Below are 18,458 nucleotides of genomic sequence, written 5' to 3' on the forward strand. Positions count from 1 at the left end.
TGACATCGCATTTTTTTTTTGGCATTATATAAGGAGTTACGACTTTTACTTCGCTAGACCTCATGTGGCTGTTGCTGCAAGGATGCTTGAACAAGGTATAATAGAATGATAAATAAGAAGAACATAATCTATTTCATCAGCTAGAAGGTATACTGTACTGGTATTCAAAAATTTCACTATTTTGTGAGCTTTGTCAGATCATAGTATTCTTAAGGTAGCCAAATTTGAGTGGAGTGGAGTTTAAACAAATAAAAATTTTAAATATGTTAAAAATATCTAAGTATTCAGACAGTTTGAATTATTTAAAATAGGTTCAAATTTACCCATTGATTGATGTTTTTTGGTTCTGTGTTACACTGACATATCCTAACTCTTTATTTTGTTTATTTTATTATACAGATGTAGTATTGCACTAGTTTTCACCACTTTAATCAGATGTATAAAATGTTGATTTAATTATTTCAAAATTAGTTTATCTACTTCACAAAGTTCATCAAAACGATGATGCAAAACTTAAGAGCAGATATGCAACTTACAGCAAAAAGGATGGAGCTCGCTAGAAGAGGAAAAGCTGCAAAAAATGATGAATCGAAAGAAAATAGGATTCCATCTACTCCCAAAGCTATGCCAGCATCTACGCCGTCAAAAATCCCAAAGCCTGCAAAAAGTTCAAATAGTAAAAAATTTGTGGCTAAGCAGAGACGGCCAGTGGGATACACTTGGAATAAAGGGGGACGATTAAAAGAGATTCGGATTCGTACTCGAGCAAGAAAATTCCTCAATATTTGGAAACGAAAAACATTCGGCCGTGTAATGCCTTCAAAAGCTGATAAACATTTTAGGAAAGTTTTATTAAAAAAATATTTTTCTGAATGGAAATCAATATGGTGGGAAGGTCATGTCGAATGGAAATTACTAGTACGGGCCGAGTATCATCATAGATATTCACTTTATAGTCTTGTGTGGGTTCGTTGGAGAGAACACACATTATGTAGCAGAGAAAATAGAATTCGAAAAAGTCTTGCCGATACACATTGGATTAATAAATCTAACAATACAAGATTTCAAAGCTGGAAACTTTACGTACAACTTCGTCGAGTGAAAAAGAATCTTTACGATACAGCAGAACAAGTTATAACAACTAATAGAGTCAAAAACGCATGGAGAATGTGGCGCAATCGTGTTAATGTTGTAAAACAAGTAAAAAATAACCAAGAAATTGCTCTGTTACATTGGGTGAATGCGAAACAAAGAAACGTTTGGAAAATTTGGTCTGGAGCTTGTAAAGAAAGGATACGATTGAAAAGTCAAATGTTAGATGCTGAAAATCATTATCAATATCATCTTGTGTCCACATGTTTTATGTCTTGGATTCGACATCGAAAAGTATGGAAAGAGAAACTGAAATTGAAACAATATGCAATTTGTATACGGAATCGATCTCTTGCATCAAGATGTTTATCAACCTGGTTTGCGAGATTGAAACGTAAAGTTGAATTAAAAAATAAAGAAAAAATGATTGAGGAATTGGCGAACCGATTTATTCTAAGACGAGCTTTCTTAGACTGGGTAAATTTTGTTAATACCAATCATGAGAATCAGCGTAAACATGCCTGTGCACAAATATTATACAGACGTAAATTGTTGAAAAAATGCACAGTAACTTGGAAAATGCTTATAACACAAGAACGGAAAAAAGCAAGCATGTTTGATCAGGCTGTTACATTACGAAGACACAATTTATTGTTCAATGCTTGGAAGATATGGCAAGATAAGCTCGAGGGTATTGAAGAAGAACAAGTGAAAGAGTTAACTGTTATTTCCAGACAACAATTTGACACAAATTTGGTGCAGAAAGCATTAAGGATATGGTTGGATTATGTTCAAACATGCAGAGAGCGAAATGAGCTAAAAATTAAAGCAGATTCACATTTTATTGTGAGGATATTACCTTTATGTTTTCAAAGGTGGAGAAATTTTGTTCGTGAATCGAAAATAAAGTTAGCCAGATGTACGAAAGCAGATGACTTTCATACTGGTTCTTTACAAATGAAATATTTTTATACATGGTGGGAAAAATTTGATATTTGTCGAGAATGTAGGACATTAGAACGTATTGCTTTTGTTCACAATCGTGAGTTGACATTACGTCGAAATTTTCTAAAATGGAAGCAGAGGGCGTACAAACAAATAGTTGAAAAAAGATCAGAATCACATGCTGATTTATGTTATCGTGAAATATTGCTAAAACGTTCCTTCAAAAATTGGAAACAGCTTCGGAGCCAAGGACGCAAAAAGCGACAAAAAATAATTCGAGCTGCAACATATTGCTACCATAATACATTAGCAGGTTCATGGATTGCATGGCGAACATATGTAAATAAACAAAAAACTAAAAAGATTTTGATACACAAAGCTATTTTATGTGAAAGAAGAAGTTTATTAATAAAATGTACTGTAAAGTGGAAATTGTATTTTGAAAAAGTGAAAAATTTTAAAGAAATGGCAGAACAACGTTTCAAAATGAAGAAAAAAAAGAAAATGGGATTAATATTTTTTCGATGGAAATCGGCAACACATAAACAACTTTGTTTAAAAGAGAAAGAAAGTGGAGCTTATTCATTTCATTGTAGAAATGTTTTGTTGAAATCAGTACAAAGATGGAGATTATGGTCTGCAATGCACCGGCACCAGCGTATACAAAAAGAAGAAAGATTATATGATGTTAGCGATCAGTTATGTCAATTAAGAGCTCGTCGGATTTTAAGGAAATGGAAATTATGTGCTGTCGAATCAAAAGTGGAAAGATGTAAAATTGTGATCGCTCACAATCATTTTCGTTTAAAAGTTTGTCGAGTCGCATTTCAAGTTTGGAAAGTTTATCGCTATGTCAGATTGAAAAAAATGTTGATGACGCAGCAAGCACATTGCTTCCATGAACGAAGTTTATCAAAATCTTATTTTCAAAAATGGAAAATTAGTTTGGCTGAAAAGTTTGATGAAAATCAGAAAGATGGGGAAGCTTTATGGCATTGGGCTTTGTCACTACAACAGAAAGTATTGGAATCTTGGATTTTATACACGGCTGAACGAAAAAGAAAGAATTCCAGATATAATGATGCAATGCGAAAAAGAAGATTACATTTGCTTAAAAAAGGGTGTATAAAAATGCTTGAATATCATTCTGAAATGATACATTTGAGAACAAAATCCGCCGCAACACATCATGCCCATTCATCGTACGCTGGTTATCACCTAGCTTGGAAATTTGCTAAAAAATGGAGAAATATCGTAAAAGAGAGAAATAAAAATCGTCAAAAAGTTATCGAAAAACCAAAACCAACAAATTTAACTTTTATTGTTGATAATCCAATGTATTATCCGATCCCAGAAGTAATGCTAGAAAGGAAAAATGTTCCGAATATTTCAGCAACGAAGTTACAAAGTAATTGGGTGCCAGAACCTCGCCCCATTCGCAGCATTCCAGTCCCTTCAATATCTACTATACCTTTGTCGCCAGTGAGGCCTCCACAAAAATGGAGACCGGCACCAAGAGGTCCTGATTTCCTAATGGATTCATTGCAAAGAGAAGGCCTGGATGATGAAGTTGAATTTTCTGATACAATTATGGAAGATTTTTCCACAAGTGGGCAGAGTAGAGGTAATATGATTCATGAATTAGGCAACGAAATCAAACCAAATCCTGAAATTTCTACTGAATTTTCCGAGTTTATGCCAGAATCGCAATTTCAAACAACTGATCATTCTGACAATGATTTCATTGGGTGTTCCAAACGTGCTGCTCAGGCAGAATCGGTCCTATCGCAGTTACTTGTGCAAAATTCCGTTTCTGAGTTATCCCGACATCCAATACAAAAGTCTACAAAAAGGGAAATTAAACATAACTCACCTAGAGCAATTCACATTCACGTAAAGTCTCCTCGTAAAAGAGATGATAAAATTCTGAAGAAAAAAGGGGAATTTGCAAACCTTAGACATGATACTATCACTCCCATGAGTACTGGCTATCAAGAAGAAGCAACAAATATGTTATTGCTCCCCCCTTCTGCTTTCACTTGTTCGAAAGAAAAAGAATACTCAATACTTAGTGAAACTAGCGATTTTGGCACACAGAGTTCACTATGCAGCTCAAGGGAAGATAATTATACTGATAAATCGTTAAGAACACACAAAGTTGTGGACAAATCAAACCCAATTTTGAGTAATTCTTCAAATTTTGAAGTTTCAAAATTGAAGAAAAGTAAGCCACAATCTTCTGTATTAAAATTGAATCGTTTTGAAGATGAAGTATCCCTTGATCAATCACCAGTCGAAGAAGATTGCAAGGAACATTTCACACCTAAAAAGTCAAAGTCAGTTCAGTCAGAAATCCAGGAAATAAAGCAGAAAATGCAGCAATATCAGAAAAAGAAAGAACTAATGAAAGCCTTGAAAAGACAGAAAGAGGTTCTTGAACATTGGTTGTCACGGGAACAGTCACGGCCTGCTTGTGATAGCTCCATATTTGGTCCTGCACAAGATGAAATAGCACAATTGACAAACGATTTACGAACGCTGGCTCTCGAACTGCAAGCAGAACGACCTCAAATGGAAGAATTGATTCAAAGAGTGAAAGAATTGTCTGAAGGACCCAGTAAAAGATGATGAAAGTTGTTAAAGATGAAGTTTGACCAATTAACTTATTAGAACAATATCTATCATAGTCCATGCTTCCGAAAACAAATAACTGGCTGACTAATTCCATACTCGACATGAACTGGTAACTGGACGAGAGGCCGTGGTTCGCTGTGGCCGTCTTATCAACTTTCCGTTCCCCCAGGAATAAATATTCAAATCCATCCTAAGGTTGCTGATTCAGATTCAGACATTTTTTTCGCTGTGAGATGACCAATATGGTATATCAAAAAGAAATAAACCAAACTTATCGATTAAATTAAAAAAAAACGAACAATGGCTCGTAGCAGTTGACAAGCGGTTGCGAAAGGCTCGGGGAATCATCTAGTTCAGGAAATAAAAACAGACAAACACATTGTTATTTACCGATTAATGTCCCTGAGTGAATTAAAATTACTTTATTTAATGACTCTGCTTTTGCTGCGCTGTATTCAAAGTATATAAGCAAGTATTTTAATAAGCAAATGAATAGCTATCGCAGCACCTTGGTTTTTCTCACAGAGCCCTAAGGCTCTCTCTGTATGGAGAAAGCCTATGATCTGGTCAATGTCAAAGATATCTTAGTGCTGGGGAAATTAAACTGATTCTCTACATCGAATGTGGCGAGATGGGTGCAAAGACTAGTAAATTTTTTATTCCAGTGAGTGACTCACTTCAAGGCAGTAGCATTTAAAGAAAGCAAAACACCATAACTATTGTTGCCTGCTAAAGGAGCAATGGTTGATAAAACATTTTCATTTATTTGTCTGTTTTTTAGCTTGTAGTGTTTAGATAGGGATGCATCAACACATTGCTCTGGTCTTAAATGAGAACTATTCAATAATGATAGTTTTGAATAAAATTTTTAAGGGAATATCGGTTTGGGACACTTGGCAATGTTGGCATATAAATAGTTTGTTTTTAAAACTCTGCTGTTAAACTCTACTTTTAAGATTTAGTGTTGGTACATCTCTAGTTTTTGAGTGTTAATGTATTTTATATTTTCAGTGCAAAGGTGTGTTTTTCAGCTTTTTATATTGCATAGATGTGAGTATGCTGCTTTTGTGTGTTTATATTTGTATATTCCATGTACGGTGCGCACAACCTGTACCCTAACCTGGTACACATACTATGTTCAGGTTATGCGCCATCTCGGTGCACATACTTCGGGAGCTCCTCATGTACTATTTTCCATTTTTCCAAAATCTAATTGTAAAGTAATTTGGGAAATTAATTTGTCCCATATTTATTCCTATAGTTCTATAATTGTGCTCGTTGCTTGTACATTTTTTATTAGCCACTGTTCATTTATTAAATCTCCCATTTTGGATATCAAAATTTTCGCCTTTTTCATGTCATACTGACTCAGTGCTAATTTTTTTTATCTGTATATTTTGTATTTGATATTCTTATTCCAACATAGTCCGAAGACATTGAAGTTTCTTCAAACTTATAAAAGTATGTAGTGGCACTTGCATAATTTTCAGTAATGGTTGATTCAATGCGCATAACTAAATACTTATTTTTTTTCAAATATATTTTCAGTCACCCCTTACATAATGTGCCAAAAAGTACTTTTTTATACTGTATTTATTCCTTAAAGCGAATTGTATACATCCAACTTCAACATACATGTACATGCATATGTTTTCTGTCACATCCATTTTATCAAAATTTAGTGGTTTTCTAAATTAAGTTGAAATTTAAATTTTGAAATGACCTTAAATCTGAACCTGGATCTAACTTAAATCGAGTACAATTTGACCATATTCTGAAATATGAATAATGCCAAACCTAACTTGGTTCTTCTAAAATTCAGACTAAAATTTCAAAATAACCTAGATTTTGTAACAACTTGTTCTGTATTAGTACGATTTAGCCTTAACCTGTAATGAGAATGTCACCAACCTTGAATTGAAAACCTTATCAACAGTTAAAAATGCTGTCTTTCATATATTTAGCATATTCTTTTACATCTTAGACTAATAATTGTGGTTTTGAATGCAATTTTTGTGTTATTTTGATATGCATGTTTTGTATTTTTATAGCTTTATAATTTTAACTAAACAGTTAGTACATCAAACACTGAAAATGTCGATCAACACAGAGCAATCAGATCTTCTTCAGCCATCAAGAGCACCTGCTCCTAAGTCAGATAACCCTCCCCTGTCCATTGTTCCAACAAATACACTTCAAGCTCAGGTACTAGGATAGTATACTACGTGGTTAGGATTTTTGTTTTTCTAATTTTTCATAGTGTACAATTGGAATAAGGTTTACATATTTATCCTGGGGGAGAGGCAAGCCGATAAGACAGCTTAATAATCATATGGAATCCAAGGCCTCTCGTCTTGTTACCAGTCCATGTCGGTTCTTCCAAAAATACTAACTGTTTTGTAAGAGTCCAGAATCTTGGCTCGGCAGCGTGGCTAACATGCCAAGTGTTAGGAATACGATCGCCACTGCATCTCTGATAACCTTACATGGGTTCACAAGTGTAAATACTTAGGGGATTACTATGTGCGAGAGTATTGCTCAGTTCACATAACCGCTGGTCGGTTTAATAAGGTTTCTTCCACTATCAAGTCTATGCATTTGAAAACAAATAACTGACCAACTAATCTCATACCCAGTATGGACTGGTTATCCGACTAGAGGTCGTGGTTCGCCATATGATTAAATCGTCTCATCGGTTTTCCTCTCCACGAGATAAATATGTAAATCTTATCCTTCTTTGGAATGAAAGTGTGAGGAACGTCTCTTTTTCTTTTTTGAATCCGTGTTGTTTGGGCATCTTGTTAAAATCAGAGATCTAAATATTCTTGGAAATTCTCATTTAGAAATATTTCAATAATTTTCTGCTTCCAAATCCCTATTTGAATATGAGGCAATTTGTGACGAAAAAGTGATTGGGGAATTTGAAGAGGTTGTTTACAGAAACTTTATGTAATTACTGTAAATGTAACTGGGGAAATGGGCAGTATACCAGGATTCGTTATTGAAGCCTCTGATTTTTCTTGTTAATATTTTATTAATTATTTACAGGCTGTTGCTGTGCGTTCACATCCAGTAAACTGGCAATCTTATCTACAAGGCCAAATGATCTCACCAGAAGATTTTCAAGTTATCAGAGAATATGATCAAGCAAGAACTAAAGAGGAGAGAAACGCTGTTATTGAGAGAAGAGGGGATGAGGTAAGATTTTGGCGCTCCAGAAGTGTGGAAGTACAAGTAACTAATTTTGTTCACCTACTTTACATCAAGTTGTATAAAGGGACTGAAACCTATGGCAGGATGGGCAGGGGGTATATTCACTTGGCTAACACAGATGGTCCCCGAATTCGTGATAGAACTAAAATAAGGAAAATCGGAAAATTATGCCCTAACTCTAACCTGGTGCACACACTACGGGAGTATGTTTTTTTTATACAATGTTTCACTCAGACTTTGTGCAGACAGCTTTCAATAGTATGTGGAAAGAAATTAGAATCACCGGAAACTTTGTGGTTGGCTTTGCCTACATTATTGCATCCAGAACATTAGGCCTATTAGGCTATACCCATCTGAACTGGTAATTACAGTAAATGGGAGGCTGAAACTATCGAATAATATCCAACTAAGAAGTGTTTTCTGTAATGCAGCAGTTCCAAAAGGGTGCGACGCTGCGCACTAGTGTCGATTCCAAAATTAAGTTTTATTTAGTAGCAGCATTTTTTTTATATAGGTTTTTTCCTCTGCTAATCTGGCGCCTCAAGGACAAAAAGTTTGGCAACACTTACAACTTCTTGTGTTAATTTGGTCATTCCAGATATTTTTGTAAACCTAATGTTATAGAAGCCTGTCTGTAAATGATCTCCTAATACCCGAGCTCTACAGTGATTGCCTGTAAATGTACTCACTCAGAGTAATAGATAAGTCTACTTATGAATAAATCCAAGAATCTTGTTTTCAACTACTTGGCCTAGTAAGTCTGACATTGATCAGACGAATCGTTACAGAAATACATTTTTGTTAGTGTGCAGCAGGACTTTTGTATTGCATAGTATGGTATGTTCATTCCTGCTACAACATCTTTGCATAAAACGAATACGGCTACGGGAACCTCTGCTCATAACTAATGAATTGACTGCACTTTATCTTGCCTTGGGCAAATTTGAAAAATAATGAACATTTTTTCGTTTCAGTGTGCACGGACCTTTATTTCCCTCATGGTTAGAATATCAAAAGAACAGACAGTTCGCTACGTTCTAACTGCTGTTGATGATATGATAGCGGAAGATCCTCAACGTACAAATCTATTCTTTGAATTTGCGAAGAAAACCAGAAGTTCACCATGGGATGGATTCATTAATCTATTGAACAGACAAGATAAATTCATTGTGCATCAGGTATAGTGTATGATCTTTCTTATCTGCGGTAGTACAAGTAGTAGGCTGGTCGCTCCAGAAGTGTGTATACCAATATGGAGGTATATAATTTCGTTCGTCTACTTTACATCAAGTTGTATAAAGGGATTGAAACCTATGGGCAAGGGTTTAATTAACTTGGCTAACACAAACAGACGTCGAACTCTTAATAGAACTAAAATCGAAATAAAATTATGGCTTGATCCTAACCTGGAACACACTACGGGAGTACCATAGACTGGGCCGGGTTTATACCACTCTAACCTATGTGGCTGCAGTTTGTCCTACGCTAATTCTGAAAATAACTTATTACATTTCAACAATATAAGTTACAATGGTCCGTGAAGGAAATGGCGCAGTGGTTAGTATCTCAAATAAAAAACAAAAAATTCCATGCCCAGCACCTCACCCAGGGTGTATGTAATAAATTGAAATTAGGTAACAAGTTCTGAAACCAGAAAGCAACACTACATCGAATGCCGAATACAAAGTTGTATTCAGGGACATTTTTCACTGTGAAGAAATTTCTTCTGGGCTGGGAAACGCTAGTTTAACCATCCCAGTTTCAAATTTAAAATATTTTTCATTCAACAGGCAAGTCGTATTATTGCAAAATTAGCATGCTGGGGAAGAGACAACATGAACAAAAAGGATTTGACTTTTTATCTCAACTGGATAAAACATCAATTAAGTTCAGAGGTAAGTTCTGGTTTCATTTACAAAAATTTTGAAATGAGTTTTTGGTTTATATATCAAGTTATACAGTTATGTATGCCTGTTTATACCAATCATTTTTCTGTTTTCGTTTTCTTTATTTTTTAATAAGTTTCATAATGTTTTAATGCGGATTGGAAATTGTCAGTTAGAGCCTTTTGACACTTCCTGACTCTTCTTCCTGATATTCTTAGTTGGCACAAACTATTGATGGGGAATGCCGAATAGTGGGCTTTTCTCAGATGTTGCAACTCATGTTTGTCAAGACAACATAATGAGCACAATAGTAATGCTTACTACTTGAGGATTGGGTGGACTAGGTTGCCAATATATTTATATATATATATATATATCAGTGACACAGCTAGGGGAGATTTTTTGGGATCACATTTTTATGTCTGTAGATTGCCATGGTATTTCATGGTGGGCCTAATGCTTGTATTTCATCATAAGTCGACGCGATCGCAGGTTAGTTTCAACACAACTAAATTAATTTGGCAAGACATTTTAAATGACCGTATCAGTCATTGATTGAATATTTTGTGCAACAGAGAAATCATTATTTGCTGAAAAAGTCGACTCTTTTAAATAGTGGCATATATGAGGCATACCCAGCTATGCCCCTTTACAGTATTTATATGTGCATACCGGTATATTAATTTACTGTGGGCTCTTTAACTTCCAATGCCGGTATATTTATCGCTAGTCTAATGCTGCAACAACTACACCAGGGCTACTCAACTATTTTTACCGAAGATCGCATACAAAACTTCAAAAATATTTGGGTCCGGTTTTAAACCCAGAAATTATATTTTGGCATTCTTAAACACGCACTTTCTCGGCCGACTAATGATTATTAGCTATTATGTTTATTATGGCGTTATAGTTCTTTTCATATATATTCAAATCTATATTAGAAGTGATTTTATGAGAGGAAACTTCAAAAGTGGGGCTAATGATCCAAAATAAAGAATAAGGCGTGGCCCAATTCAGATACACGATAGGTTCGGATTCGGGCCACGGTCTGCCAGTTGAGTAGCGCTGCACTACACCATCATACCACCATTTTACTTCACTTTCATGTTTCTTCTTTATTTTAAAAGATTGTGAATTTTCATGGGCAATCTGGAATGAGTGAGGTATATATAGAGATATTAATTGTTTGTTGTGCAGTGTGAACAATTACAATCATTAAATCATTATTTTTGTTCAATTTTTATAAAATCGTTATTTTGATAATCATTGCGAATTAGATTTGTTTTGTAGGGTGAAGTCCGATATAGGGATGTTACAATTTCCGAAATATTCAAATGGTGTGTATATTCATAGGTAACTGAGCATAATAATGCCTATTGTGGCAAAATTTTAGTTAGAATTTCAAATACCTCAAAAATAAAATAACATCAGAATTTCTTCAAATTTAGCAACGTGATGAATTTTGTAGCAGAACAAGACATAAAGTCATAATCGAATTGTCAACTGAAAGAAATTAAAAAAAAAATTAGGAAATTTTGTTGGCATACTCATGAGTTGAAAACTAAGATTTAGTCCAATAAACAATTTATCCAAACAATTTATCCATGTTTTGACAAACTTTAATTCATTTTGATTTAATTAGTCGGTCTGTTTTTCATTATAATACAGTAATTCTTCAAATTTTCTTGTGCTTCACAAATTTATAACCAATTGTGATAATTCTATATTCATTTTATTGCTATATAGCAGTGTTTCCCAAGCTATGGATCACGATCTAAAATTAGTGTCACTTTCTCGCATTAATTCTCGAGTTAATTTTTGGGAAAATAAATTTTATGTGAAAATATATAAGACATAAGCATCACATACCGTGCACAGCGCATAGTATGCCAGATTTTATAAAATTTATTTTTTTTAAATTAGGGTTGCTTGAAAAATGGTAGGGACGCACTGCTATATAGTGTGATTGTGTATTTTTACAATTAACTAAATATATTTGAAATACTGGTTGGACTAAATGCTGACTGTTGATTTACAAACGAATTTATCTATTAGAATTTGTGTGTTCATCTGAGCCAGTGCATTTTTACTATCCTACATCATAGGCTCTGTGTGGACTGCTAACAGCTGAAATAACTTTGCCGCTTTGAATCATTTAGATTGGTCTAACCCTTTTTGTATTAGTACGACAATAGGCATTATCTTTTTCATTGTTCTAAATTTGGCGCTTCAGAAGTATGTGTACCAATATTGAGGTAACTAATTTTGTTCACCTACTTTACATCAAGTTGTGTAACGGGACTGAAGCCTATGGGCAGGGGGACTTTCACTTCGCTAACACAGACAGTCCCCTAGCTTGTAATAGAACTAAAATAAGGAAAATCGGAGTAAAATTATGGCCTAACCCTAACCTAATACACATACTACTGGAGTACCCTAAATATGTGAGACTTCGTCTAAGGCTATGCCATTGTCTTACTTGAAGATTTTGATTATTTCATATAGAAAAGTCGTATAAACTAAAAAATTTATTTCTTAATTTCCCTAAATTAAATGTAACAAAAATAAAAAATGGCTAAACATATGGTGCTCATTTTTGTATTATAGTAACTTATAATTTTTCAAAATTCTGAATTTGCCTCGATTTATAATTGGAGGTAAAATTTGAATTAGTCCATATTGAATATTTATACAAGCTAAAATCATATTTCTTATTTCGCCTACATTAAATGTAACAAACTAAGAGAATAGTTAAACATGTGGTGTCTCGTTTGATTTTTATAATTATTGCTGATGAATTTAATTTAAATCATTAATCAACTGAATAATTGAATGTTACTGTTTTATTGATTTATTTTATTTAAATTAATTAAAATCTGTGAAATATATTATATATTTTTCATCTTGGATCCATTATAAATTGCTAGAAAAGTTTTAGATTTTTAAATTTGTGTAGAAATAATTGTAACAACTCGTTCTCAGGTCACTGATTTCACGCAAAGCATCTTGTATTGTCTGCAAATGATGTTAAGGATTCCAGAATACAGGATGGCGTTTTTCCAAGCTGATGGTGTGACGACGTAAGTTTTGAAAGCCGGGTATAGTGGTTATATATATATATATATATGGAGATTATGAATTTTCAAGAAATTAGTTTCAAACATTTTTTTTTTTAGTGATTCCAATATTCAAATTTTTTTTTTTGAAAAAATAGTTTTTTCAACGATAATTCTTTTTTTTTTTTCTATGCTTTTAAGCTAGTGGATGCATATAATGCAAGCACAATAACTGGTGTGAAAATAACTATTCTAAGTGAATCAAGAATCTCGAGACACGCTAATACAAATATATTACTGTAATGTTTCATCTGACTTAACCCTATGGCAAACATAATTTAAAGTTGCAAAATATATTTTTGTCGTCTGTGCCAACTGTTTAATAACATAGAAGAATGATTATTATTGTTACTCCCGTAGTGTGTGTACCAAGATGGCGGACACCGGAACTTAATATATGTACCAGGTTAGGGTTAGGCCATAATTTCAGGTACAAATACTACGGGAGTCATTTGGCTAGTCACCAAACTCGTAATAGAACTAAAATAAGGAATAAAATTATGGCCTAACCCCAACCTGGTACAGTGCTACACATACTACGTTCCGGTGTCCACCATCTTGGTGCACATACTACTGGAACGCAATTTTATTTTGGGTAACTAGAACTTTGGTGTTCTAGAATATTGAACTTTAATTATATAGACATCCCTAATCTCAGTTTTATCAACAACAATATGAGCTTTATAAGACTTTCCTGAGGACATGTATGAATTGATAAGGCAGATAATTTATTGTCTCAGCTTTTATTTTGGATTTGATTGATGTTTTTAAAATCAATAGACAAAAGGGTTTGACTGTAAAGAAAAGTAATTGTTCTGAAATAACTGTCATTTAGACTGAAGGTCATCTGATAGTAAGCAGCTGTTGCATCGAGCACCTACATCAATATAGTTTGTCATTTGTCAAAGTCAAAGTCAAAGTGGTTCTGAATGCAATTCCCCATCGATATACGATGTCTGCTTGTACTAAACCCAACTTTCATGGCCTAGTCGGGTGAAAGTTCTGAATGATCTTAGATAAGCTGAAGTTTGATTGTGATATCTGAATGTAATACTGGTGTTGCGGCTCGATAACCAGTATTTGTTTCCTGCGTCTCCCTTCACCCTGAAATGCTATTTTTACTCCTTTTTGCGTTACGATATTTAATCACAAAGTGTATTTTATGTTTGGTGGAAAAATACTCGATACTGGCTAAATCAATGTAGGGAAATTTGACAGTGGTATTAATATGGATATAATGACCAATTTTTAGCCAAAGTTCATTGGAATGTACCAAATTAATAAAGCGTCCCACCATATGATATCTATCTACACTAACCAAACATAAACTGATAATATAATATTTTTTTCTCAGACTAATGCATGTTCTACATTCTAAATGTGGATTCCAAGTTCAATATCAAGCAATATTTTGTGTATGGTTGATGGCATTCACTCCTGAAATTGCAACCAATATAAACCGGTATAATCCAGTTCCAGTACTTGCTGATATATTGGGTGAAGCAGCAAAAGAAAAAGTTACACGAATTGTACTTGCTACATTTAGAGTGAGTTGATTTGTTCTTGATTTCTATTTTTGAACTGTTGAATTGTTCACATTCCCATATTTTATGATATTAATTTATTCCAATTCATAGCTGAGTTTTAATCATAGGATAAGATGTTAGTTAGTTATTTCTTTTCGGATTCAGAAACATGGACTTGCTGGCGGAGGAAGCCGTAACCGACCTGTGGTTATGTGAACCACCCTACATACATTAATCATAATGAGGATAGGGGGAATCTTATTATGACAGTTATTTCTAAAAAGTTTGATTATGCGCTTTCCACTACCTCATAGCTGTTTTTCCGACAGCTTTGTCTTGTTACTGCTTCATACTCGCTTCAAGTAATAGCAAGTAATGCACCACTATAAATCAGTATAGTTTCAGTAGCACCGGGCTTTTTAGTAGTCCTTGTTGCTCTGCTCAAAGATCCGTCTCCCTTGCTTCTCAGCAAGGTGACGCTTGACCTTGCTTTGAAAAAATTCCTCAAAAGTATGGTAGCACCGTAGCAGTATCAAGATATTTTTCAATCTAATTATTCTGTAATGCATCTTGAATATCCAGTAGTTGGTAGAGCACCAGCATACCATTCCTTCGCACTTATTACATTGGTACAATATTTTTAAGAATAGATTAGAAATATCCTACCTTATTTAGATTTTGAAAAATATGTTAGTGAATCATCTATCTACATTAAATTTATGTGTCAATAATAATAACACAATTCCAGCCTTGATTAGTTCTAGTTCAGCTGTTCACGTCTAACTTATGATATCAAAACAATAAATTTTCCAGAATTTCATTGAAAAAGCTGAAGATCCAGATGTTGTTAAAATTATGTCACTCGCTATGATTCACTGTAAAGTTCTAAAGAATCTGGAAATATTGCAGGTATTGTAGTATATTGTATAATAATATCTATCTAACAGAGTTCGAATTAGATTATCAATATTTGAAACATGGTGTCATACTCACTGTCATACCAATATTGGAATTTTTGTTCGTTTAGAGTGAAAATAGCCCATTAGAGCAGTGGTTCTCAAACGATGGGGCACGCCTCACAAGCGGGCCGTAGACAATTTTTTAAAAGGGCGCGAGACTAAATAATTCATTGAAATTCGTTAAAATATTCGTTAGATTTGATCTTGCCCGCCATATTTCCAAAACTTTTTCATTCATTTCATTATTTACATTTCATCCACATATTTTCAACGTGTTTTTTTGAATAAAACATACTTTTGTCTTACTTTCAGCCCCAATTCCTATTTCTTTTCTTTTCTCAGGACAAGCAGTTTGTTGATGAAGACCTTGAGGATGACATTGAATACTTAGCTGAACATTTAGCATCTTGTTTACAAGATTTGAGGTAGAATATTTCACTATTAAAAGTTTTGAATCAGTTTTTAGAGTGAAGAAACTTAAAATTTATTTATATGTTTGCGCAAAGCAAATCCTTGGACCTGTACTTTTATTCAAGTGGAAAAAATATTGCTGGAAAATCGCAAATAATTGCTGCTTCACTGTGTTTTGTTTTTGGCATAGGGACAACAGCTAGAAATGTAATTGTTACTAATTTTATTGAAGGAAAGTTTTAAATCAGACGTTTCTGGCTTATCCCTCTGGCAGGGGGGTAAATAGAATGGGGTGAAATTGTCTAGAAATGAACTGGCATGATTATTTCTATAAATATCGATTCCCCATTGTAATGCATCAATATAGGATTACGGTGGTCCATTACACGACTTTTGCTGATTTAATAAACTTTTTCCTATTTTAGCTCATTTGATGAATATTCAAGCGAAATAAAATCTGGAAGATTGGAGTGGAGTCCTGTTCATAAATCTGAGAAATTCTGGAGAGAAAATGCAATCAGACTCAATGAGAAAAATCATGAGTTATTGAAGTAAGACTTCCTATATCGGAGGAAGTTTATTTGTAGTTAATCATTTAGAAGTTCTCAAATAGTAAATTTGAATAACAGTATTCCTTTGAACATTTTTTTTTGCGAGTTACATGAGACCTTGGTGCTGTGTTGAGAGTATTCTGTGTATCTAATAGGCGACATTCCTCTGCACCAATTAATCTTTAGTCAATTTCAAAATGGCTACACAATTTGCTAGGCAGCAGGGACCAGTTTTATTGTTATATATTACCTATTGGCCTCTGATATAAATTTCTAAATGACACCTACACTAGTATTTTCAAAATTTCCATATCACTATTAATTTTCATAACCGATTTTGCAAAGCCTATAAATTCTGGATCTCTGTCATTTAAATAACTGTTCAATTGTTTCAGAATTCTTACGAACTTGATGGAAACCTCACAAGAAGCTCAAATCTTAGCTGTTGCTACTCATGATATTGGAGAATATGTTAGACATTATCCAAGAGGAAAAAAGTAGGTTTAAGTCGATGATTGAACAGTATGATGTTGTGGGTGTATTCAAGAAATGGTGCTCGCGTAATGTGTGTACCAGGTTACAGTCAGGGCATAATGTTATTCCGGTTTTTCTCATTTTAGTTCTGTTACGAGTTTGGGGACTGTCTGTGTTAGCCAAGTGAATATACGCCCTGCCTATAGTTTCAGTCCCTTTACACAACTTGATGTAAAGTAGGCGAACAAAATTAGTTACCTCGCGCGCCCAATAAATAGTACTTTATGGTAATAAAATTCCCCCCCCCCCCCGCTAATACATTTCCTAAGAGGGTTGATCGGAGGGTTGATGACATTTCTTATTTTCTAGGATTATTGATCAACTTGGTATCAAGCAGATGGTGATGCAACTTCTAGGCCATGAAGATTCACAAGTCAAATACAACGCTCTTATTGCAGTTCAAAAACTAATGGTCCACAATTGGTAAGTTTATTACTTGATTTATAATTGCTGTATTGGTTGGTTATACTGGTACCTTTGGCTGTTTAGTGAAGAAATAAAAAATATCGTTTCGCATGTTATTAGATATAAGTTTATATCAAGTTGCATGTTCCATTTTTTAGTTCATAACAGATTAGACATAATCATGGTATGCTATTCAAAGACTCTTACATATAAAGCATTTGGATATGAATTGTTGAAATCATTGTTTGAGGACAAAATAGGACCAAAAATAGTGAATTGTAATCTTAATTTTCCTAATTGTTTACTTCTTTAACCACATTTAAAAATCGCTGTCTCATTTTTATATAAATATTTAGAGTTTGGTTTGAATTTGCCTTCCTACCATAGTATCATTCACATATTGGAGTTCCATTTTCTTCCCTTATCTGCGTAATAGTATAGTATGTATTATCTTTGATCGCATGTCTCATGCTAAAATTCACTATCTATCCGCAGAGCTCAATTGTTTTATATTTCACTATGCTTCAAGCTAACTTTAATGATCCTTCTTTAATTTTCTAAGGGAATATCTTGGAAAGCAACTTGTTTCTGTCTGAAGAAGGATATTTCCATTTTGTTTTGTCATAATAGTTCCTATGAATCGTGTCAGTGTACAGATATATTATTTATTACTGGTATTATTATTGTTATATGGAATTTTGTCACTTCCAATTGGCTTCAGCTCACCAGATTTTTCCCATGAATGCCATTTCAAATATTATTTTAACTATGGTAGGAAAAAATATGTTCTCGACTCTTGCGTCAAGAGAATAATGAACCCGCTCAATAATGAATTCTACATTATTCCAAGTTGAGGGTAATATATATCTTTATGCAAATACGATGCATCACGATGGTCGCCTGAGTCTCCTTTGTATAGTGCGCCGCGATCTTGTTTTGAATAATATAAATGTTGTTTTAAGCTTGTCGAAATGTATTAGCAATAATTGCATATACTAGTTCAACTTATTCTATTAACCGACCCATGTATTAAATGCTCACTGCTTAATTTTGTCTCCACAAATGGCATTTCCTATAAATATCAAACACTACTAACATTTGTCATCCTAAAGATATCTGATTGTGTATATTCCATTTATTTGTGCAATAAATGTCTTTACCAAGTGGCGTGATGCTTCCCTGTGGC

General features: G+C 33.9%; 2 protein-coding genes across 3 annotated transcripts; both read left to right on the plus strand.

The window, feature by feature from the left end:
- The first annotated feature begins 395 nt into the window (after window positions 1–395).
- LOC120336865 (uncharacterized) lies at window positions 396–6,722 on the plus strand. Its single transcript, XM_039404631.2, has one exon. It carries the CDS (start codon window positions 502–504, stop codon window positions 4,663–4,665), a length of 4,164 nt encoding a protein of 1,387 aa, XP_039260565.2. The 5' UTR covers window positions 396–501; the 3' UTR covers window positions 4,666–6,722.
- LOC120336867 (V-type proton ATPase subunit H-like) lies at window positions 6,419–18,439 on the plus strand. Of its 2 annotated transcripts, XM_078110081.1 has the most exons (13): window positions 6,419–6,876; window positions 7,720–7,869; window positions 8,859–9,062; window positions 9,675–9,779; window positions 10,898–10,933; window positions 12,753–12,850; window positions 14,241–14,433; window positions 15,226–15,321; window positions 15,714–15,796; window positions 16,208–16,333; window positions 16,729–16,830; window positions 17,177–17,290; window positions 17,835–18,439. In XM_078110081.1, exons 1-13 carry the CDS (start codon window positions 6,676–6,678, stop codon window positions 17,866–17,868), a joined length of 1,542 nt encoding a protein of 513 aa, XP_077966207.1. In that variant the 5' UTR covers window positions 6,419–6,675; the 3' UTR covers window positions 17,869–18,439. The 2 variants fall into 2 exon arrangements, with proteins under 2 accessions (XP_077966207.1, XP_077966208.1); XM_078110082.1 differs by lacking the exon at window positions 10,898–10,933 and having other exon boundaries at window positions 6,423–6,876.
- Window positions 18,440–18,458: the final 19 nt, after the last annotated feature.

This window comes from Styela clava, chromosome 2, assembly GCF_964204865.1.
Source record: "Styela clava chromosome 2, kaStyClav1.hap1.2, whole genome shotgun sequence".
NCBI classification, from domain to species: Eukaryota; Metazoa; Chordata; class Ascidiacea; order Stolidobranchia; family Styelidae; genus Styela; species Styela clava.

Bases quoted from the DNA above. Each gene is read 5' to 3' on its own strand.
- LOC120336865 (XM_039404631.2), top strand. From the start codon at position 502: ATGATGCAAAACTTAAGAGCAGATATGCAACTTACAGCAAAAAGGATG.
- LOC120336867 (XM_078110081.1), top strand. From the start codon at position 6,676: ATGCAATTTTTGTGTTATTTTGATATGCATGTTTTGTATTTTTATAGC. The intron at 12,851-14,240 runs GTAAGTTTTGAA...TTTTTTTCTCAG, and splicing joins CAAGCTGATGGTGTGACGAC to ACTAATGCATGTTCTACATT. The intron at 15,322-15,713 runs GTATTGTAGTAT...TTCTTTTCTCAG, and splicing joins AGAATCTGGAAATATTGCAG to GACAAGCAGTTTGTTGATGA.